This window comes from Oppia nitens, unplaced genomic scaffold, assembly GCF_028296485.1.
Source record: "Oppia nitens isolate AA-2021 unplaced genomic scaffold, nextdenovo-longstitch-racon4-pilon3 scaffold25_pilon_pilon_pilon, whole genome shotgun sequence".
NCBI lineage: Eukaryota > Metazoa > Arthropoda > Arachnida > Sarcoptiformes > Oppiidae > Oppia > Oppia nitens.
Genome location: NW_026533205.1, coordinates 1,699 through 26,353, shown reverse-complemented (window position 1 = coordinate 26,353; position 24,655 = coordinate 1,699). Strand labels below are relative to the sequence as shown.

General features: G+C 25.7%; 4 protein-coding genes across 4 annotated transcripts; all 4 read right to left on the bottom strand.

Annotated features, from left to right (window-relative positions):
- Nucleotides 1–23: 23 nt before the first annotated feature.
- On the bottom strand, nt 24–1,195 carry LOC128954101 (uncharacterized). Its single transcript, XM_054299668.1, has 3 exons — nt 1,036–1,195; nt 418–652; nt 24–168 (listed from the first exon to the last, which is right to left on the bottom strand). Exons 1-3 carry the CDS (start codon nt 1,193–1,195, stop codon nt 24–26), a joined length of 540 nt encoding a protein of 179 aa, XP_054155643.1.
- Nucleotides 1,196–3,529: 2,334 nt separating this feature from the next.
- On the bottom strand, nt 3,530–11,779 carry LOC128954099 (multidrug resistance-associated protein 1-like). Its single transcript, XM_054299667.1, has 14 exons — nt 11,720–11,779; nt 10,171–11,438; nt 9,962–10,095; nt 9,317–9,451; nt 8,998–9,239; nt 8,314–8,586; nt 7,589–8,246; nt 7,122–7,531; nt 6,526–6,908; nt 6,060–6,174; nt 5,908–5,942; nt 5,186–5,753; nt 4,259–4,867; nt 3,530–3,538 (listed from the first exon to the last, which is right to left on the bottom strand). The coding sequence occupies exons 1-14, from the start codon at nt 11,765–11,767 to the stop codon at nt 3,530–3,532; spliced, it is 4,887 nt and encodes a 1,628-aa protein (XP_054155642.1). The 5' UTR covers nt 11,768–11,779.
- A 2,295-nt stretch (nt 11,780–14,074) lies between these two features.
- Nucleotides 14,075–18,041, bottom strand: LOC128954098 (ATP-binding cassette sub-family C member 3-like). The gene is made up of 7 exons (XM_054299666.1): nt 17,961–18,041; nt 17,462–17,844; nt 16,916–17,030; nt 16,808–16,842; nt 16,068–16,638; nt 15,275–15,896; nt 14,075–14,172 (listed from the first exon to the last, which is right to left on the bottom strand). Exons 2-7 carry the CDS (start codon nt 17,818–17,820, stop codon nt 14,075–14,077), a joined length of 1,800 nt encoding a protein of 599 aa, XP_054155641.1. The 5' UTR covers nt 17,821–17,844; nt 17,961–18,041.
- Nucleotides 18,042–18,226: 185 nt separating this feature from the next.
- LOC128954217 (multidrug resistance-associated protein 1-like) lies at nt 18,227–22,128 on the bottom strand. The gene is made up of 9 exons (XM_054299791.1): nt 21,834–22,128; nt 21,130–21,790; nt 20,904–21,037; nt 20,289–20,423; nt 19,955–20,196; nt 19,186–19,463; nt 18,473–18,885; nt 18,295–18,403; nt 18,227–18,251 (listed from the first exon to the last, which is right to left on the bottom strand). The coding sequence occupies exons 1-9, from the start codon at nt 22,126–22,128 to the stop codon at nt 18,227–18,229; spliced, it is 2,292 nt and encodes a 763-aa protein (XP_054155766.1).
- Between the last annotated feature and the right edge of the window lie 2,527 nt (nt 22,129–24,655).

Here is a 24,655-nt window from a genome sequence, read left to right as displayed (position 1 = left end):
ATCATCAGCATCAGTATCAGTATCTATGAGCTAATTTTCCTACCGTTCCCATTGTGATGGCTATTATTGTTGATATTATTAGTATTATTCATGAGTCCATCGTTCATATCGTTGATAACCGAAACAGACATTGAATTTCGTTGTCTGAACTCTTCCTTTTCTTTTCGTCTAAATTTTTGGTATAAAATAATTTTTTTATATCAATTTAAAGGCAGAGTACATACACATACACACACATACACACACACACACACACACACACACACACACACACACACACACACACATACACACACATACACACACATACACACACATACACACACATATACACACATACACACACACACACACACACACACACACACACACACATACACACACATACAATAAAAATTTAATTATATTAACAAATACCTGACACATAGATAGAGATAAATGAAGGACAGGGCCGACATCGATAGGTTCAGCAAAATAATCAGAAACTTGAGTCCACCCGTACCGGTAAAACAGCTGATAATTGTAGCCACAGTCATGACAATAGCAAATACGGACATTACCGACAAATTGGTGGCCAGTATGCCCAACAAACCAATCAATTCAAATGTAAAACATACCAGTGCCATTATAAGCATAGCTATTGCACCCATTTCTTAAAACCCAACCAAAAAAAATTTAATTAATTATTTTAGTTTAATTTATTTTTAAAAAAAAAATATTAAAATTAAAAGATTACTAAATTATACTAAATTTTTATTAAATATATAATTAAAAACCTAATAATTAATTTTTAATTTTTTTTAATGTTATAGAAAATTTCAAAACTCTATTAGTTATATGCAGTATATATTGATATATAGAATATTCTTTAATAAATTAAATAAATATTTTATTAGATTATTATATTTTTATATAATAAAAAATATATTAAAAAATAACTATCTATTTCTAAAAATCAAATTATTTTTTAAAAATAATTTTAAAAAATTATTATTTAATTATTATTTAATTATTTTAACTATAATATATGCTTACCCATCATACGTTGATCACTCAGATTTTCAATATCCTGGGCCGATGCCAATGATAACAGTGCCGATAATAATTGGGCGATTGAACCGATAATACTCAGTACAACAATAAATATTAGTATCGACTTAACCATTGATAGACTACTAGACATATAGGACGGCATTTTTATTAATTTTTTTTATAGATACTCAAACCTCCCGGTGCTATATTGTTATATTTTATTGTTATATATATAAGCAATTAGTAGTATAACTTGTAATTAGTTTTTATTTTTAAAATAAATCATATATTTTTTTAATTAAAAACTAATTAAAAATTTATTATTTTTTATTAGTTGTAGTATTATTATTGATAATTTTATTTATTATTAATAATATTGTTTTATTTCATGAGTTAAAAATTATTATTTAAATTAAACAAATTTTTTTATTAACTATTTTTTTGCTGTTGAAAATAGTTTTATTATTATTATTATTTAATATAGTATTAAATAACAATTTATTTTTTAATAGTTTATTTTGAAAATTACTTTTTAATTGACAATTAATAATTCATATAATATATAATGTATATTACAGTATATATATATATATATATTAATATATAATTTATATATCTGTCATTAATATGCCATAAAATGATTGATTAAATTATATATATTATTATTATTATTATATAATATATCGATTAATTTCAATTGAATGGGTTAAACAACTGATGATATATAATAACTAAATAAATAATAAATTACAAACTAATTATTATTATTATTATTTATCGGATTAAACACACATATAATACATAATAATTGACACATCAGTTAAACAACAAAAAAACAAAATTCAATTTTTTTTTTTTGATACATTAATATCGATCAATAATAATAATAATATTTTTTCTGATTATGATTTTGTATTTAGCAAATAAAAAGCAAAAAATAAAATCAAAACTGACAGTCATTTAATACACACACACACACACTATAACATCATTGATGTTATAGTAAACTGTTTTTTGTACAGTATTTTCAGTGATATATATTTTTGATTGAATAATAATAAGTGCGATCACTCACTCACTCACTCACTCATATAACATACCAGTCCCTAAACTAACTGTACATTTAGTATAGATAGAGTGAAAAGAGAGACAAAGAGAGAGAGAGAGAGAGAGAGAGAGAGAGAAGAGAGAGAGAGAGAGAGAGAGAGAGAGAGAGAGAGAGATAGTGAGGACACACCAACTATTTGTTTGATAATGTGTTCAATAAAAATCTCTCAACAAATACCTGTCCTCTTAATGTCTAATAATGTCTATGAGTGCACGCAATGTACAGTTAAGTATCAAATCTTATATATATATAATTATATTGTATTATATAATTCATTATACAATATATATCAATATAAGGTTATTGATATACAGGGTATATATATATATTAAAAAAATATTGTACTAAAATATTAAACGATTAATAATAATCTCTCTCTCTCTCTCTCTCTCTCTCTCTCTCTCTATTTAATTGACATCTATTTTGGTGGTTAATATATTTTATTAAAAATATTTTCACTGATATTATACTATAGTATACTGTTATATACTATATATATATATATGTCTCAAAATTTTCTTTTGTCTTTTATATTGTTTTATTTTATTTTTTTTATTTTTGGTGATACACTCCTATAATAATAAAAAATGTCGTGTCGTTAATAATACTGTATTTAGTATTATAAAAGATAATGTTTTTTGGATATATACTGTACAGTATATATATTGAGCAAAAATAAATCAATAAAATAAGAAAAAAAATTATTCATAAATTTTTAATAATAATATAAAAAATATTTTCTTATTTTTTTGCATTACTATTACTAAATAGTTATTTTCTACTCTAAAAAAACATGTAATTTTGCGTGTTTTTTGCACACTATTATATAATGTAATATTAGTTAAATAAAATATTTATATATTTAATATCATAGATTAAATTTTTTTTACTAATCATATTCTAGTTTATCTATCAAAAAAATATTATATATTTTTGATAACATAAATTTTTTTTTGAAAAATTTAGAAAATAAATAAAATATTTTTAAGAATAATTCAATTATTAAAATTATTAATAATTATATATATATATATAGATTTTATTCTATGAAAAATCTATTTATTTATTTATTTTATTCAAAAAAAATATATATTAAAAATAAATTTCTATTACTATTTATAGTTACATATTAAATATTAAATATAGATTATAATTGTAACTATTGATAATATAATATATCAATATATTGTTATCTTTATTATAATTGTATATTAAAGACATATATTTATTGTAATATTATATATAATATATTAAATCTATAAATAGTTTTTTTCTCTCTTTTTTATTGTTGTTAATGTTATTCATGGCTTTATTATTGAATATTATTATTATTATTTAATGAGAATATTCTGTACGATATTTATATATACTGTATATAAATATATAAAATTAAATGCACTACAAATAAAATGGTATATAATATTAGTTAAATATTATTTAAATTTATTTTTGTATTTAATTGTATAAATTTTATATATAATTTATAAATACATTACACAAAAAAATTACTATAGATATAAAATAGTGTGAATAATTTTCAAACATTTTTATAGTAAAATAATAGTATTAAAGATTATTTGTTATTAAATATAATGCAATGTTAAATGTAAATGATTTTATTTTTTTAATAATTAATTGCTAACATATGTGTGTTTTAGTGATAAGTTTTTTTAAACAAAAATTGAAAACTAGTTTTTTCTAAATGATATAATATTTAGTTATTTTAACAAAATAAATATATATATACTTTCAATGTTAGTTCAATAATAAAAAAAAATTATTTAAAAACTAAACTTTAAAAAAACTAAAATAAATTTATTTTGTTTTATTTATTATATATATATTTTATATATAATTTAGTCTAATATTTTTACTTTTAATTTCTATTAATTAAAAAGTGTTTTTAAAAACTAAATACATTGTTATTAGTATTTTATAAAAAATAATAATAAATATTTAATTTTTTTAATTTAAAAAATAATAGTTTAATTAGTAATATAAATGCTGATAAATACATAACAAAAAAATTATTTATGTATATAATAATAATAATAAAAATAAAATTTAAATAATTTATATATTCATTTTTTTTAATTAAATAATACCAGCATTTTTAGCTAATAAATAAAACTGGGAATTACTATCCGATAGTAAACTGCGGGGCGAATCAAACTCGACTACCTGTCCATCGGATAGGACTATAACCCGATCCGAGTCGAGGATAGTATTTAGCCGATGAGCTATTGTCAGGACAGTTGCGTCGGAAAACTCTGACCTAATTGTTTGCTGTATTAGTCGATCGGTTTCCACATCAATGGCAGCCGTGGCCTCATCGAGGATCAGGACAGTCGTATGGCGTAGTAATGCACGGGCCAGACATACCAGTTGTCGTTGACCGACACTCATGTTATCGCCACCTTCGCTGATCGGGTAGTCGAGTCCTGATTTACCCGATAAAACATACGGTTTGAGATGAGATCTGTCCAGTGCTTGCCATATGTCCGAATCCGAGTGCCGGCCAAACGGATCCAAATTTGTACGGATAGTACCGCAAAACAATACCGGTTCCTGTGGTATGATTGTTAGGCCAGATCGTAGCACTGGTAGTGGTAGTCGACTGATATCTGTGCCGTCAATGAGTATTTGGCCGCCGACTGACTCTATGATACGAAATAATGCTAAACTCATGGATGACTTTCCCGAACCGGTTCGGCCAACGATTCCAATCTTTAAATAATAAGTAAAAAAAATTATTATTATTATTATTATTATTAGAAATTTAATGTATAATTTGGGTGTAAAATACATATACTACTACTACTAATACTACTACTATTATGACTACTAWTACTACTACTATTATGACTACTACTACTACTACTACTACTACTACTACTACTACTACTACTACTACTACTACTACTACTACTACTACTACTACTACTACTACTGACTACTACTACTACTACTACTACTACTACTACTACTACTACTACTGTATAATAATAGTTATAAATATTATATATCATATATAAAAAAACTAACTTTTTCTTTGGCATTGATTTTAATATTGATATGTTTGAGCACCAGATCCAGTCCCTGTCTATATCGGGTACTATAGTCACGAAACTCTATACATCCTTTGCTGTCGTCCGGCCGTCGGCGGTCACTAGACTGACCATTACAGTCATTGCCGGCGCCGTTGCTGTCGTCGGACTCTGGTTTTAGGCCAGAATATTCGTCCACCCGTTCGACGGAAACCATATTATTTTCCAATACGGCCGACAATCTGACTAAACTGCCCATTGATCCGCAAATACTATCGGCATACAGTAACGATAGACCAACCGATCCGCCCGTAATTCCCGTACCTTTGGCCAGTACGGCAAACATTGCGGCCGAATAGGTAATCATATGCGACAGAAACTCCAGTCGTAATACTATCCAACCGGTAACTGAAGCACTTGGATACAGACATTGTTGATTGATTTCCACTCGACTGTCCGATTCCCTAATAAACCGCTGCTGACATCCATAAGCTCGTATGGTTGACACACCCGACAAGGTTTCGCTAAAATGTGTATAAATAGGCGATCGGGTAGTCATCTCTAATCTATATATATTCAATGTATATATTATAATATATATATTTTTTAAAAATGTATAGAAATCTATTACAGAATAAATGTTTAAAAAATATTTTCAATAAATTTAATTTTTTTAAATATAAATACTAATAATAATAATTATTATTTTAAAATACAAACCGTTTTAATTGACGTGAATTTTTTAGATAAAATTTCTATTAAATTTTCAAAAAATATAAATTAAAGAAAAATATTATTAATATAATTTTTTTTAAATTTTTTGTTATCTTATAAAATATTATTATTATTATTTTATTTGTTTGTTTATTTACCTGTAATAATATATAGCAGACAATCAATATGATTATTACCGGCAATGATAACGGTGTTTGTAATGTAATAACTATAAGTGTGTTCAATAATGCCAGCAAACAGTATATCAATAAACTAAAATAAAGTTATATAAAAGTAATAATAATAATTAATTTGATAAGAAAATAATAAATATATACTGTAGATATACTAATATACTATATACAGTATATATATTAATATATAACAGTTTAAAATACTATATATATTAAAATTGTTAATTATATTTGAAGATATAGTAAACTTGATTTTTTCTATATATATTATATAATATATATATATTGAAAAAAATATGATATATGTGTTTTTGAATGTCATAATAATTTTTTTAAATATAATTTACATTCAATTAACAAAAAAAGTTCAATACTATTAATATATAGTATATCTTAGCTAATGTTTTATGATTTTTTTCAAAACACATACCTTAATGTGGACGACATCTGTGTATCTAATATATCAATATCTTTGCTAAATCGGTTGACTATACGACCCAATGGTGTCGTATCGAAAAAACTCATCGACGTATTGACTACTGAGGACAGTAGTGTTTTATATAGTCGATTGGCTGCCAATACTGTTGTACTGATAATACCTGTCCACGACAGGCCCAGTAAACAGATTTTCGATGTACCCAACAATGTATAACCTAATAAATAGTAGGACTTATGGGACGAACTTTCAGGATCATCACTCCAGAAGCTCAGCCAGAAAGTCGATGCCGATTCGCTAGCAATGGCTAACATATAGCCCAGGATTAGGATAACTGTCCAACAGGTTGACATTGATTGGATATATTTTAGATAAATCTACAGAAAATATAATATAAGATATATATATTTAGAGAGAGAGAGTGAGAGAGAGAGAGAKAGWGAGAGAGAGAGAGATAGTGAGAGAGAGAGAGAAAGAGAGAGAGAGAGAGAATATAAGAAAACACAAAATAAATTTTGTTTAAAAAATAAAAAATATTATTATTAAATATTTTTTTGTCTTTACTTTTAAACTACAAATTAAATACAAACCCTAGGCTTGATTTTGCCGGTTTCGACCACTTCATCATCGATTAGCCGATTATTATCGTTATTATCATTATTATTGGCCACCAATTCATCATCAAGTAATGGGACAGTTGTATCAATATTTTTATTATTATTATTATTTTCATTGTTTTCAATATCATTTGGATTACTATCAACTACTGCTGATGTGGAGGAATATTGTTGCCATAATTGTCTGAAATCTTCATTTTCATGGATTAGCTGATCATAGGAACCGATTGCATGGATTTTACCCGATTTCATGACAACTATTTGGTCGACAAACGGCAACACAAACAACTGATTGGTTACCATTAGTCGGGTTTTTCCGCGTAATAAACCGGTCCGCGAGTCCAGTACTTCACGCATAATATGTTGGCCAACATGACTGTCCACTAATAATATTTTTTTTAGTTAAAATAAATGTATGTTTTTTTTAGTCGTCCAAATACCTGCCGACAATGGATCGTCCATTAGATAGAGATCGGCCCGACTATAGACAGCCCGGGCCAGACTTACCCGTTGTTTTTGACCACCGCTCAGATTCGTACCCTTTTCGCCGATCTCTGTCCTATCGCCGGCCGGCAGTTGTCTCAGATCGTCGGTTAGGGCGCACGAGTCGACTACTCGACGGTAATACTGGTGTCCATCATCCGTATAGTCGTCGGCGATACGATTGTTGCCAAACATTTGGATATTATATCTGAGTGTCATATTCATGATCCACGGCTGCTGTGGTACATAAGCCACACTTAGACCACCTGCCGATCGTAGGTTAACCTGACCGCCCAATCGGTTCATTTCGCCCAAAATTGCCGACAATAGCGAACTTTTACCCGAACCAACTGTACCGATAATGGCAACAAACTGGCCATCGCTTACATTTAGGTTAATATTTTGCAAAATTAGATTATTATTATTATTACTATTATTATTAGGATTTGATTCCATGCTATTCCATGTAAAACAACCGTTTTCTATGCTAAGCACCGTTAGGTGGTTGTCATCCTCGTCCTCCTCATTATCGATGGTATCGATATTATTGGTCACATAATTGGTTAGTTCGGGTAAATCCAGAAATTTGTTTAAACGATTAATTGAAACTATTGACTAAAAAAATATATTTTTTAGTTTAATATAATTATAATAATTTTTTATATAACCAAAAAAACCATACAATTATTATCTCGTTGATAGTGTCGGGCATATTCATTACTGAATTCCCGACGTTGGCAAACAATGCCAAGGATACAAAAACTTTTTGGGCGTCCAATGTGTCCGAACCGATGGCCAAATACGAGCCAAACGTAGCCAATGTTACCATAAATGGTAGACAAGTTGATGTCAGTAGAGATATTGTCGACCAATAGCCGGCTGTCCGTAAAAATCCCAACTCTTTGCCGCGTATTTGCAATATCTTATCGATGAATGCCTTTTCCCAGGCGTATAGCTATTTGTGTTTTTTAGGTGTGGGTGTGTTATAGGTGTGGATGTGTTATAGGTGTGGGTGTGTTATTGGTGTATGGGTGTGAAGTATATATAAATAAATATAAAAAAGTTATATATATAATTAAAAATAAATAATTAATATAAAATATTAACATAATTATAGATATATGATATAGATTTTTAAAATATTAATAGATATTATTTATTAAAATAATTTTTTTTAAAAATAAAAAATACTATTATATAATCTAATATTATTATTATTAGTAATATTATATTATTATCATGTTTTAACATTTTATTTATTAAAACTAAATTATTAAGCATTTATCATAATTTAAAAAAACTTAAATATATATAAATAAAATAAAATAATAATAAAATTAAATTAAAAATAAAATAAAACAAATACTTTTAAAACTTTGATACCATTGAGTACATCATTGGTAATCAATTGTCGACGATCTTTGTGAGACATTTGTCGTGACATATAGTTATCATTGATTTTGGCAACAAATATATTGGTCATCATAGCTACCAGTAATACTAGGATACCGGCAACAATGGACACACCTAATTCAGTGTATAGTAGATATACAGCCAATGTTATCTGGATAAAGGCTGTCCATAAAAAATTTAATTTCGATAACAACCCTTTTTTCAAAAAATAAAAATAATTAAATTTTTTAAAACAATTAAATTATATATTATATTGATATATATATATATACCAATAAATCGATGACAATCGACGGCCATTAGATTAACTATTTGACCGGTATTAGACTCCCGATTTTTGGCACTATTACTTAATACCAGTGCCTTACGATAGACCAGTCCGGTTAGCAATGTTTTTATACGCTGTCCTAAAAAAACATAAAACAAGCATTTATTAAAAAAATACAATAAATATAATAATCAGGGATTTAAGTAAATAACTGCTCAAATGCCCTGGCAATGCCCAAATAGATTATGGTATAAATTTTGGACATCTATTTTATTTTCCATGAAATTCTTAAATTGTTAAAAAAAAGTCAACTGTATTTATAAAAATATATTACGTAATTTAGTATTTTTAACCGTGTTAATTAAATTAACAATTAATCTACTTAGTTACTACCTTATAATTATAGGTATACTAAACAAACAAATATAGTAATACAACAATATTTTTTTTATACATAAATTAATAATATAGAAAATTAAAATAATAGGTGTCACCACCATCTATAAAAATAGATGCCCAGGCATGCAATGGCATAGGCAGGGCAGGCATTTACAATAACCACAGGCATCTATTGTTTATGCCAGCCACTTTTTAAAACCCTGATTATAATGTTAAAGTTAATGATAAAATACAATACATTACAATTTACCTAAAACAGCCATTTGTTGGGCATTTATTGAGTAGGAAAATGCAACCGTCATATTGAGCACCAGTATTGCGGTCGCATAGACATAACCGTGCCATTGGGGTTCATCATCATTGACGGTAAACTCAATCAAATATCTAATAACATAATTAATTATAAAATTAAAAAAATACTATTATAATGGGTGGTGGGGTAGGGGTTGCTGTCCATACTTAAGTAGGTATGCACTGAATATGACTCCCGTATCAAATACTATAAAAGCTAGTGTTGACGGCAAATAAGTCGACCAAAAAGTTTTCAAAATAGCTGTAAACACATTACTAGCCGGTAGTGGTGCTGATGATGTGGTTGGTGTTGGCATTGATGGTGATGATGACCTATGCTTAAGTAATGGCACAGTTAGCTCATCATCATCGGTATCATCGGTATTATCGGTATTATCGGTATTATCGGTATTATCGGTATTATCGGTATTATCGGTATTATCGGTATTATCGGTATCTGATATTTTTGATAATTTTAATTTGTTGTAAATTGATTTACGGTTTGTCCACCATTTATAAGACCATATGTACGACCACTTTCTAGACAACCATTGCCTACTAACTACCCGTACACCAGTAGTACTGGCAGTAGTAGTTGTCCTATAATGTCTAGAAAATTGGGCCATCAATTGATCGACTCTATCGGCCGATCGTAGTGGCCATAGATCGCCGATAGTCAACGATTTTTGCCAACCAGTCCACAGTAGACTGTCTACCCATTGAAATGTTAGTAACGATAGAAAACCGGAACTATCTTTTGGACAGTTTTTGGTTAAGGTTAAGGTGTCGGCGCTTTTAGCTGACAATTGTTGTCGTTGTTGTGGTTGTTGTTGTGGTAAACGGTCGGCAAATGAACAAAACACTAGCAATAGGATAGTCAATGAAAACTCTGTGGATATTACTAGTAGTTGTCCCGCAGTTATTGATGGTCTAACCGTAGCGTATGACCAAACGGTTAGACCGCTGGCCACTGTATCGGCTAACAAATAAAACCATATATAGCCACTACAGCTGTGTCGACCGTTTAGTCGGTACTGGTAGACAACTACGGTTATGGCCAGTCGTGTAGCTATTAGTATGACTGTCCTGATAATGTAGGCAACTGTTGGTAGTGGCGGTGGTGGTGGTGTTGTGTCATCAATAGCTGGCCATTGATGATAGTATCGGAGCTGATATAGACTGCTAAACAAGTCGACTACAGTTACCGTAGCTAACAGACAGGCAATGGCCAGTCGTATAATATTGAAGTAGTTGTAGTCAATAGTTGGCGGTGTTGTTGTTGTTGATGGTCTAACCGATCGGCGATTACAACATAGTCTAGTGATTTTAATGGACAGGCATACGGTTAGACAGGTAGCCGGCAACCATACAAGCCAAGTATCGGCCATACAATTGCTAAACTTGGGACTAGTAGTGTTCCACATAAGCTCCGGGTCCTACACTTCCACCAAATAATAATAATAATTATAAATTTATAATTTGAAAAAAATCTAATATTATATTCAATTATATTAATAATAATTAGAAATTTATAATTTGAACAAAAATCTAATATTATATTCAATTATATTAATTATAATAATTAATAGTTAAATATTATAATAATTAATAGTTAAATATTATAATAATTAATAGTTAAATATTATAATAATTAATAGTTAAATATTATAATAATTAATGGTTAATTATTCTAATAATTAATAATTAAATATTTTACCCATAATTTTGTGGCACATATTTTGTCAAACACATGGTTATTAAACATTATTTTATTAGTTTGTTATTAAAATTAAATTAAATATTAATTATTATTAAATAAATGTTACACAATTAGTATAAATTACACAATTAGTATAAAAAAAATAATTACAATAATAAATAACTATTTAATTAATTTTAAAATTTTCAATAAACTATCAAATATAAACTTTATAATTATTATATAAAAAAAAATCTAAAAAAATTGAATATTTCACTAATTGATTAACATTTTTATAAAGTTATTAATTATTATGAAGTTTTTATTATTATTATTATTATTGGTATTAATGTTTTAAACAAAATTGTTAAAATAAAATTTAAAAAATAACATTAAGTAATAATAATAATAACTAAATTTTAATAAATTTTATTTTATTTTTAAAAAAATTGAGTGTTATTAACTTTATTAATTTTATCATTATTTTTGTTGTTGGTATTGAGTGGATGTATAACATGAATGACTAGTGATAACAATTTTTTTTTACAAAAAAAAAATTATTTATAATGTACGTAAATTACAAACCTTATTTTTTCCCCCTATTATTCCCTGGGAATTCCCAGACAGTTTATTTTTATCTAATTTTTATATCTAAAATATTTTTTATTTTTTAAAAAAATACCTAAATATAAATATCTAATTTACATATTTAATAGTATTAATAAATTTTTTATTATTAATAAAAATTAATTATTATAATTATTATAAGATTATTATTATTATTATTAGAAGATTATTATAATTAATAGAAAATTATTTGAATTTTTAGTAATTTTCTAAAAATAGTTAAAAATAAAAAATTTTATACTAAAATTTGTAAATTAATTTTACTGTTTATTATATTAATATTTAAAAATATTATAATTATAATTATTATTTTGTTGATATTAACAAGCTAGAGTGGAAATAATAATTACTAATTATTACTAATTATTAATTTATCTTGATAATTTGATTGAAATTATTGTGGAAACTTCCTATTTTTTTTTAAAAATATTGCCTGAACTTTAGCTATGAATATATTACAAGGTTTTGAATTTTTTTTTTATAGAAAATTTATTGATTGTATTATAATTTCATTAGTTTTATGATATAATTGCCTATTATTTGATTACTACTACTGACTGAGTGTTGTATAATATAGTTATCTAAATGTGTTATTTTTTACACAATATTTAAATGATATAAAATAATATTTTAATTAATCTTCAATTTACACATAAAGTTTTATTATATTATATATATATATATATATATATATATATATATATATATATATATATAAAATTTATTAGTTTATATAATCAAGGTTAACTAATAACTAATGTTTTTTTATTAACATAAATAGATAATAATTAATTGATAAAATACAGTACAGTCTCCCCATTGACTATATATAACATGTCGGTACCCAATGGATGGCATATTTATGTTTGTCTGTGTATTGATGGGTAACTGTGCCATCAATTGATAAGACAATTGAATTATTTATATAACAATTTTTAAAAAATAAAATAAATATTTAATTAAAATAGAGTTATATATATATAATGTTTATCGCATATTAATAATAATAATTAATAAAAGTTTATAATAATTTAACCCTAAAAAACATGATTAGTTTATTTTAAAGTTTAGTAATTTATTTAATTTTTTTTAAAATGTATATTATATGACATTACACCTAGTGTTTATTATAGATATATATATATATATATATATATATATATATATATTTAATTAAAACGGGATCAAAAAAATTATAAATAATATTTACTGTGTTTGTTACTGTGTTTACAATTTGTATAAAAATGTAATTAATTTTTAATTTTTTTTATTAAGTTCATAAACTGTTGTTTAGATTTATATATATATAAATATTTTTTTTATTAGATTAATAGATATATTTATATATTGAATAATAAACTAATAGTTTTATTTGAAAATATACAATCAATATAATACTGTATTATTAATATAAAAATTACTATAAATATAGTAAATATCTCTAAGATTTTTTTAAAAACAACACAATTATTAAATATTATTGATTTAAATTTATAAATATTTATTTATTTATTTACACTATATTTAAAAATAGCAAAAAAAATATATTAACAATTTATAAAAATCTATATATGTTTTTCATTTATTAAATAATAATTAAATAATTTTGAATAAATAAATTTATATAAAATTGTTTTTATTATATTTAACGAAAAAAAATTGTTTTTCAAAATAATTTATATTATTATTTATTTAATTAATTACTTATTTAACTGATGAAAGGGATAGATATTAAAAAAACGGTAGCTATGAATGAGTTATATGATAGATGTCCTCCACATAACCGGCCATAAAGTGGGAACTGGATGTACACATAATTGTAGGTCCTATTTGATGGCCAACCCCTTTACCACCGATATTATCAGTCAATCAGTTTGTTTTTATAATTGAATTAAATATTTTAATATTTTTGTTGTTGAATGAAAAAAATGTTATTTGATATCATATACACACATAGTATAGCTATAAATATATATTTTATTTTAAATGCAAAAATTTATCATAAAATATACACTGTATTGTGAATCTTGATTATTATAGTATATTAATGTTATATATTTTTTATTGAAAAAATATGTTATATAATAAATTTATAAATTTATATTTTTTATCTAACATTATAATTATATATTAGTATATTTTTTACATTAATTTTTTTTTGTTTGCATATACACTAAAATTAAATGCTAAAAAATATAAATGGTAGATAATTTTATTTTTTTAAATTTATTTAATTGTACAATTTTTTATTTATATCCTATACTAAAATATTACAATTTATTTTTATTTTTTTCACTTAAATACAAAATAGTGTGAATAATATTTTACGACATTTTTGTAGTGAAAATATTTTTCATAAACTATTTAAATATTAAATTTATTAAATATAATGCATTTTTGTATGTTTTTCAAATGTAAATTCAATTTAAAAATTTCATAATTAATTGCTAACATATGTGTGTGTTTTAGTTATAAGTTTTTTTTAAACAAACAAATATTGAAAACTAGTTTTTACTAAATGATATAATTTTTATTTTTTTATACTAATAAAAATATATACTTTCAATGTTAGTTCAATAATAAATCAATTATTTGAAAACTAAACTTTTAAAAAAACAAAATAAATTTATTTTGTTTTATTAATTATATATATTTTATATATACTTTAGTCTAATATATTTTTTTTAAAAATTTTCTATTAAATAAAAAGAGTCTCAAAAAAAACTAAATACAATGTTATTAATATTTTATAAAAAAAAAGTTTTTAAGTAACAAAATTTTTATAAATATCAATATTTTTGTTTTGTTTTTATTATTTTTAATCTAAAAAATAATAGTTAATTTAATATAAATGCTGATAAATAAAAAAAAATATTAATGTATATATAATAATAATAATAATAATAATGATAATAATTTTTTTTTATTTTTTTTAAATAATACCAGCATTTTTAGCTAATAAATAAAATACGGAATTACTATCTGATAGCAAACGGTTTGGTGAATCAAACTCGACTACCTGTCCATCGGATAGGACTAACACCCGATCCGAGTCTAGAATAGTGTTTAGCCGATGAGCTATTGTCAGGACAGTTGCTGCGGAAAACTCTGACCTAATTGTTTGCTGTATTAGTTGATCGGTTTCGCAATCAATGGCAGCCGTGGCCTCATCGAGGACGAGGACAGTTGTCTGCCGTAGCAATGCACGGGCCAGACATACGAGTTGTCGCTGACCAACACTCAGATTATCGCCACCTTCGGTGATCGGGTAGTCGAGTCCACCCGATTTACCGGACATAACATATGGTTTGAGATGAGATCTGTGCAGTGCTTGCCATATGTCTGAGTCCGAGTRCCGGCCAAACGGATCCAAATTTGAACGGATAGTACCGCAAAACAATACCGGTTCCTGTGGTATGATTGTTAGACCAGATCGTAGCTCTGGTAGCGGTAGTCGACTGATATCTGTGCCATCAATTAGTATTTGGCCGCCGACTGACTCTATGATACGAAACAATGCTAAACTCATTGATGACTTTCCCGAACCGGTTCGGCCAACGATTCCGATCTTTAATTTAAAAAAAAATTAATTAAATAATAATAATAATAATAATTATTATCATTATTAGAAATTTAATGTATAATTTGGGTGTAAAATACATACACTATTACTTTTAATACTACTGTATAATATAGTTATAAATATTATATAATATTATATATTAAATTAAAAAATTACTTTTTCTTTGGCATTGATTTTAATATTGATATGTTTGAGCACCAGATCCAGTCCCGGACGATATCGGGTACTATAGTCACGAAACTCTATACATCCCCTGCTGTTGTCCGGCAATATATCCGCCGCCGCCGCCGACTGGCCATTACCGTCATTGCCGGCGCCGTTGCTGTYGTCGGACTCTGGTTTTAGGCCAGAATATTCGTCCACCCGTTCGACRGAAACCATATTATTCTCCAATACGGCCGACAAACGTACAAAATTATCCATCGATGAGCATATGGTGTCGGCATACAGTAAGGATAGACCAACCGATCCGCCCGTAATCTGGCCTTTGGCCAGTACGGCAAACATKGCGGCCGAATAGTTAATCATATGCGACAAAAACTCCAGCCGTAATACTATCCAACCCATTACYGMAGCACTTGGATACAGACAYCGTTGATTGGTTTCGACCCGACTGTCCGATTCATTGATAAACCGCTGCTGACAACCATAGGCTCGTATTGTGGACACACCCGACAAGGTTTCGCTAAAATGTGTATAAATAGGCGATCGGGTAGTCATCTCTAATCTATATATATTTATATATTCAATGTTATATTTTTTTATTTAAAAAAAAAATTGTAGAAAAATGTATCACAGAATAAATGTTTTTAAAAAAAATATTTTCAATAAATTTAATTTAAATAAAATATATATAAATAATAATAATAATTATTGTTATTTTAATAAATACAAACCGTTTTAATTGACGTGAATTTTTTAGATAAAATTTCTATTAAGATTTTTTTGAAAATATAAATTAAAAAAATATTATTAATATTTATTTTTTTTTTTGGTTTATTTACCTGTAAAAATATATAGCAAACAATCAATATGATTATTACAGGCAATGATAACGGTGTTTGTAATGTAATAACTATAAGTGTGTTCAATAATGCCAGCAAACAGTATATCAATAAACTAAATATATAAATACAAATAATAATTAATTTGATAATAAAATAATTTAAAAAATATCTGAATATATATATATATATAAGTACTATATATATATATATATATATATATATATATATATATATATATATATATATATATTTTTGTTACAAATTTTAATTATATTTCAAGATATCGTAAACATGTTTTTTTCTATATATATATATATATTTATAAATATATAAATTTATATATAATATATTTCTATATGATATCTATTTGAATGTCATAATAATTTTTTTTTTAATAATTTACATTCAATCAAAAAAAAATTAAAAAAAAAGTTCAATACTATTAATATACAGTATATCTTAGGTAAAGTTTTATGATTTTTTTAAAAAAAATATATTAAAATTAGTTTTGATTTTTTTAATCATAAATACAGTTAAACATACTTTAATGTGGACGACATCTGTGTATCTAATATATCGATATCTTTGCTAAATCGGTTGACTATACGACCCAATGGTGTCGTATCGAAAAAACTCATCGACGTATTGACTACTGAGGACAGTAGTGTTTTATATAGTCTATTGGCTGCCAATACTGTTGTACTGATAATACCTGTCCACGACAGGCCCAGTAAACAGATTTTCGATATACCCAACAATGTATAACCCAATAAATAGTATGATTTACGGGACGAGCTTTCAGGATCATCACTCCAGTAGCTCAGCCAGAAAGTCGATGCCGATTCGCTAGCAATGGCCAACATATAGCCCAGGGTTAGGATAACTGTCCAACTGGTTGACATTGATTGGATGTATTTGAGATAAATCTATGGATAAATTTATAATTTAAAAAAAAAAATAAAATAAAAATCTAACATTTTATTAAATTTTAAGTAAATTATTATTATTATTTTGAATAAAAAAATCATTTTTAAATACAAACCCTAGGCTTGATTTTGCCGGTTTCGACCACTTCATCATCGATTAGCCGATTATTATCAGTATTATTATTATTTTTGGCCACCAATTCATCATCAAGTAATGGGACAGTTGTTGTAATTTTATTATTATTATTATTATCATTATTATCATTATTATTATTATCATTATTATTATTATTAATATCATTGTTTTCACTATTATTACTGTCAACTACTGATGAGGAGGAATATTGTTGCCATAATTGTCTGAAATCTTCATTATCTTGGATTAGCTGATCGTAGGAACCGATTGACTGGATTTTACCCGATTTCATGACAACTATTTGGTCGACAAACGGCAACACAAACAACTGATTGGTTACCATTAGACGTGTTTTCCGGCGTAATAAACCGGTCCGCGAGTCCAGTACTTCGCGCATAATATGTTGGCCAACATGACTGTCCACTAATTATATTTAATATTATTTTTTTTTAGTTAAAATAAAGGTATGTTTTTTTTCTGTCGTCCAAATACCTGCCGACAGTGGATCGTCCAGTAGATAGAGATCGGCCCGACTATAGACAGCCCGGGCCAGACTTACCCGTTGTTTTTGACCACCGCTCAGATTCGTACCCTTTTCGCCGATCTCTGTCCTATCGCCGGCCGGCAGTTGTCTTAGATCGTCGGTTAGTGCGCACGAGTCGACCACTTGTCCATAATATTGGTTATTGTCGATGATATCATTGTTACCAAACATTTTGATATTATCCCTGAGTGTCATATTCATGATCCATGCCTGCTGTGGTACATAAGCTATACTAATACCACTACCTGCCGATCGTAGGTTAACCTGACCGCCCAGTCGGTCCATTTCGCCCAAAATTGCCGACAATAGCGAACTTTTACCTGAACCAACTGTCCCGATAACGGCAACAAACTGGCCATCGCTTAGTTTTAGATTAATATTTTGCAAAATTATATTATCATTATTATTATTATTATTATTGGGAATTGTTTCCATGCTATTCCATGTAAAAAAACCGTTTTCTATGCTAAGCACCGTTAGGTGATTGTCATCCTCGTCCTCCTTCTCATCATCGATGGTATCGATATTATTGGTCACATAATTGGTTAGTTCGGGTAAATCCAGAAATTTGTTTAAACGATTAATTGAAACTATTGACTATTGAAAATTAATTAGGTTGTATATAATTATAATAATTGTTTTATATWTATATATAWYAAACCATACAATTATTATCTCATTGATAGTGTCGGGCATATTCATAACCGAATGCCCGACCTTAGCAAACAATGCCAAGGATACAAACACTTTTTGGGCGTCCAATGTGTCCGAACCGATGGCCATATAGGAGCCAAACGTAGCCAATGTTACTAGAAATGGTAGACAAGTTGATGTCAGCAGCGATATTGTCGACCAATAGCCGGCTGTCCGTAAAAATCCCAACTCTTTGCCGCGTATTTGCAATATCTTATCGATGAATGCCTTTTCCCAGGCGTATAGCTATTTGTGTTTTTTTTAGGTGTGGGTGTGTTTTAGGTGGGTGTGGGTATATGGGTTTGGAGTTTAAATAATTAAATAAATTGAAAACGTTATTTATATACATAATTATCTGATAATTTAATTAATTAACTAATATTGACATAATTATTTTTATATGCTATAGATTTCTATATAACTTTATATATTATTTATTAAAATATTTAAAAAAATAAAAAAATACTATTATATAATCTAATAATAATATTAGTAATATTAGTAATGTTAGTAATATTAGTAATATTAGTAATATTAGTAATATTAGTAATATTAGTAATATTAGTAATATTAGTAATATTAGTAATATTATATTATTATCAAGTTTTAACATTTAAAAAAAACTAAATTATTTATAATTAAATATATTAATTAAATCTTTTAGTTAGTTTTTATTATTAAATAACTATAATAAAAAAAATCTAAAATAAAATAATAAGAAAAATAAAACAAAATACTTTTAATACTTTGATACCATTGAGTACATCATTGGTAATCAATTGTCGGCGATCTTTGTGAGACATTTGTCGGGACATATAGTTATCGTTGATTTTGGCAACAAATATATTGGTCATCATAGCTACCAGTAGTACTAGGATACCGGCAACAATGGACACACCTAATTCAGTGTATAGTAGATATACTGCCAATGTTATCTGAATAATGGTGGTCCATAGAAAATTTAATTTCGATAACAGTCCTTGATAAAATATAAATAAAGTAAAATAATAAATTAATTAATTTTTTTAAAAAAATAAATTATTATATATATATATATAATACTGTATATACCAATAAATCGATGACAATCGACGGCCATTAGATTAACTATTTGCCCGGTATTTGACTCACGATTTTTGGCACTATTACTTAATACCAGTGCYTTACGATAGACCAGTCCGGTTAGCAATGTTTTTATACGCTGTCCTATAAAAAAACATAAAACAAACATTTTTTTAAACATATATATATTATATATATATATATATATATATAATAATCAGGGATTTAAGTAACTAAAATGCCTGTCCTAACAATGCTAACAATTTCTAAAAAAGCCAACTGTATTTTTAATAAAATATTATTTAGTAATTTAGTATTTTTTTACCATGTTAATTAAATTAATACAATTAATTACAACTTTATACAACTACAAGGCTACTATGCCTTATAATTAAAAGTTTATAACTAAATAAAATATATTGATAAAACAATATTTTTAATAAATCAATAAATTAATAAAAAAAATAATAGGTATCACCACCACCACCTAAAAATAAATGCCCAGGCTCTGGCATAGAAAGGGCAGGCATTTACAAAAAACAGGCATCTATTATTTATGCCTGTTATTTTTAAAACCCCTGATGATAACATAGTTTGTTTTTTTGATAATTTTACATTTCATACCTAAAACAGTCATTTGTTGGGCATTTATAGAGTAGGCAAATGCAACCATCATATTGAGCACCAGTATTGCTGTTGCATAGACATACCCGTGCCATTGGGGCTCATCATCATTGACGGTAAATTCAATCAAATATCTAATAACACATATATCAATATATATATATATATATATATAAAATACTATTATAATTATGAGGTTGGGTTTATAAATGGTTGGGTTATATACTTGAGTAGGTATGCGCTAAATATGACTCCCGTATCAAATACTATGAAAGCTAGTGTTGACGGCAAATAAGTCGACCAAAAAGTTTTCAAAATAGCTGTAAATACATTACTACTGACTACTCCTACACTACTACCGCCAGTAGTAGTAGTAGTACTGGTAGTAGTTGTAGTTGTCTTATAATGTCTAGAAAATTGGGCCATCAATTGGTCGACCCTATCGTCCGATCGTAGTGGCCATAGATTGCTGATAGTCAACGATTTTTGCCAACCAGTCCACAGTAGACTGTCTACCCATTGAAATGTTAGTAACGATAGAAAACCGGAACTATCTTTTGGACAGTTGTTGGTTAAGGTTAAGGTGTCGGCGCTTTTAGCTGACAATTGTTGTCGTTGTGGTAAACGATCGGCAATTGAACAAAACACTAACAATAGGGTAGTCAATGAAAACTCTATAGTTATCACTAGTAGTTGTCCCGCAGTTATTGATGGTATGACCGTAGCGTATGACCAAACTGTTAGACTACTGGCCACTGTATCGGCTAATAGATAAAACCATATAAACCAATTGCAACTGTGTTGACCATTTAGTCGGTACTGGTAGACAACAACGGTTATGGCTAGTCGTGTAGCTATTAGTATGACTGTCCTGATAATGTAGGCAACTGTTGGTAGTGGAGGTGGTGGTGTGTATATCAGCTCAGATACTATCATCAATGGCCAGCCATTGATGATAGTATCTGAGCTGATATAGACTGACAAACAAGTCGACTACAGTCACCGTAGCTAACAGACAGGCAATGGCCAGTCGTATAATATTGAAGTAGTTGTAGTCAATAGTTGGCGGTGTTGTTGTTGGTGTTGTTGGTCTAACCGATCGGCGATTACAACATAGTGTAATGATTTTAATGGACAGGCATACGGTTAGACAGGTAGCCGGCAGCCATACAAGCCAAGTATCGGCCATACAGGTGCTAAACATGGGACTAGTAGTGTTCCACATAAGCTCCGGGTCCTATACTTCCACCAAATAATATTAGTAAGTTTTGTAATCAAAAATAAATAAATAATAATAATTAATAACTATTAATATTTTACCCATAATTTTGTGTCACATATTTTGTCAAACATATTGTTATGAAAACATTATTTTATTAGTTTGTTATAAAATATTTATTATTATTTATTAGTAAATAATTATTATTATTATATAAATATATATATTTTTAGTTTAGTTAAAAATAACTAATTTCAACAATAAATATCTATTTGTTTAATTTTTTTTTAATTTTTGAAATTATGAATAAACTATCAAAAAAATACTTTATAATTATTAAAAAAATAAAATTTAAAAAAAAATTAATATTTCTCTAATTGTAGTCACAAAAAAAAACTTAAGTAATTATTTATTATGAAGTTTTTTATTATTATTATTATTATTATTAGTATTAATGTGTTGTAACAAAATTGTTAAGCTCATAATCATAATAACTAAAATTTTAATAAATTTTATTTTATTAAAAAAAAATTGATTTATTAACTTTATTAATTTAATTAATTATTTTTTGGTTGTTAACATTATGATTGATTTGGTGATAACAATTTTTTTTACAAAAATGTATAATGCAGGCAAATTCCCTACTTTATTTTACCCCCCCTACTATCTGGAAATTCCCAGACAGTTTTTTTTATTTTTATCTAATTTTTATATCTATCAAAAAAATGTGGTTTAGAAAAATACCAGTAAATCAATCGTAAGTAAATATCTAATTTCGATATTGAGTTGTATTAATAAATTTATTGTAATTTTTGTAGTAATTTTCTAGTAATTTTTGTAGTAATTTTCTAGTAATTTTCTAGTAATTTTTGTAGTAATTTTTGTAGTAATATTATAGTAATTTTTGTAGTAATTTTATAGTAAGTTTCTAGTAAGTTTCTATTAATATTCTTGTAATTTTATATTATTATTTTTTTTGAAAAAATTTAAATAGAAAATTTTCTATTAAATTTCTAAATCAGTTTTACTTTTTATTATATTAAAATTAAAAAATATTTTTTTTATAGTTATTAACAAGCAAGATTGGAAATAATAATTAGTAAGTTTTTTTTTGTTTTATAATTTGAGGGAAATTATCATGGAAAGTTCCTATCTCTTATTAAATTGCCCCGAACTCTAGTTATGAATATATTACAAGGTTTTGATTTTTTTAAAAGAAAATTTTTATATTGTATTATTATTATATAAAAAATAATTTTTAAACTAATAAGATAAATAAAAATAAAGCATATTGATTAATAATAATAATTATTATTATTATTTTAATTTATAATATATACTGTATATATTAATCTATTAGTAGTATAATATAGTTATCTAAATATGTTATTTTTTTATACAATTTAAATGATATATAAAAATTATTTTAATTAATCATTAATTTACAAATAAAGTTTATATATATATATTATTAGTCTATATAATCAAGATTAACTAAAAACTAGGTGACTTTTTTTAACATAAATTGATAATAATTAATTTGGGTAACTGTGCCATCAATTGATAAGTCAATTGAATTATTTATATAAAGATTTTTTTCTTTAAAATAAATAAATATTTAATTAAAATAGAGTTTATCGTTTAATATAAATAATAATAATAATAATAAAAGTTTATAATAATTTAACCCCAAAAAACATGTTTACTTTATTTTAAAAATTAAAATGTATAGTAATTTATTTAATTTTTTTTTTTGAAAATGTTTTTTATATAACATTACACCTACTGTTTATTATAGATATATATATATATATATATATAATAATAATAATTAAAACGGTATCAAAAAATTTATAAATAATATTTACTGATATTAACAATGTTTACAATTTGTATATAAAATTTAATTTAGTTTTTAGTTTTTTTTATTAAGTTCATAAACTGTTGTTAAGATTTATAAAAATATTTTTTTAATTAGATTAATAGATATATTTATATATTGAATGATAAACTAATAGTTTTATTTGCAAATATACAATAAATATTATATTATTAATATATATATATACAGTATATATATATATATTACTATAAATATAGTAAATATCTCTACATTATATTTTTAAAAAAACAAAACAATTAAAAACTTTAATATATTATTGACTTAAATTTATAAATATTTATTTTAAACTGTATTTAGAAATTACAAAAAAAAATATATTAACAATTTATAATTATATTATATAATTATATATTATATAATTATAATTTACAATTTATATGTTTTGCATTTATTAAATAATAATTAAATAATTTTGAATAAATAAATTTATATAAAATTGTTTTTATTATATTTAACGAAAAAAAAATCGTTTTTCAAAATAATTTATATTATTATTTATTCAATTAATTAATTAATTAACTGATGATAGACAGAGAGATAGTAGCCATTAAAAAAACGGTAGCTATGAATGAGATATATGATAGACGTCCTCCACATAACCGGCCATAAAGTGGGAACTGGATGTACACA

Bases quoted from the DNA above. Each gene is read 5' to 3' on its own strand.
- LOC128954101 (XM_054299668.1), bottom strand. From the start codon at position 1,195: ATGCCGTCCTATATGTCTAGTAGTCTATCAATGGTTAAGTCGATACTA. The intron at 653-1,035 runs GTAAGCATATAT...TTGGGTTTTAAG, and splicing joins GAGTGATCAACGTATGATGG to AAATGGGTGCAATAGCTATG. The intron at 169-417 runs GTATTTGTTAAT...CCAAAAATTTAG, and splicing joins TATCTCTATCTATGTGTCAG to ACGAAAAGAAAAGGAAGAGT.
- LOC128954099 (XM_054299667.1), bottom strand. From the start codon at position 11,767: ATGTTTAATAACCATGTGTTTGACAAAATATGTGCCACAAAATTATGG. The intron at 9,240-9,316 runs GTATATATATAT...TTTTGAAAAAAG, and splicing joins CGATTGTCATCGATTTATTG to GGTTGTTATCGAAATTAAAT. The intron at 7,532-7,588 runs GTATTTGGACGA...AAATATTATTAG, and splicing joins GGACGATCCATTGTCGGCAG to TGGACAGTCATGTTGGCCAA.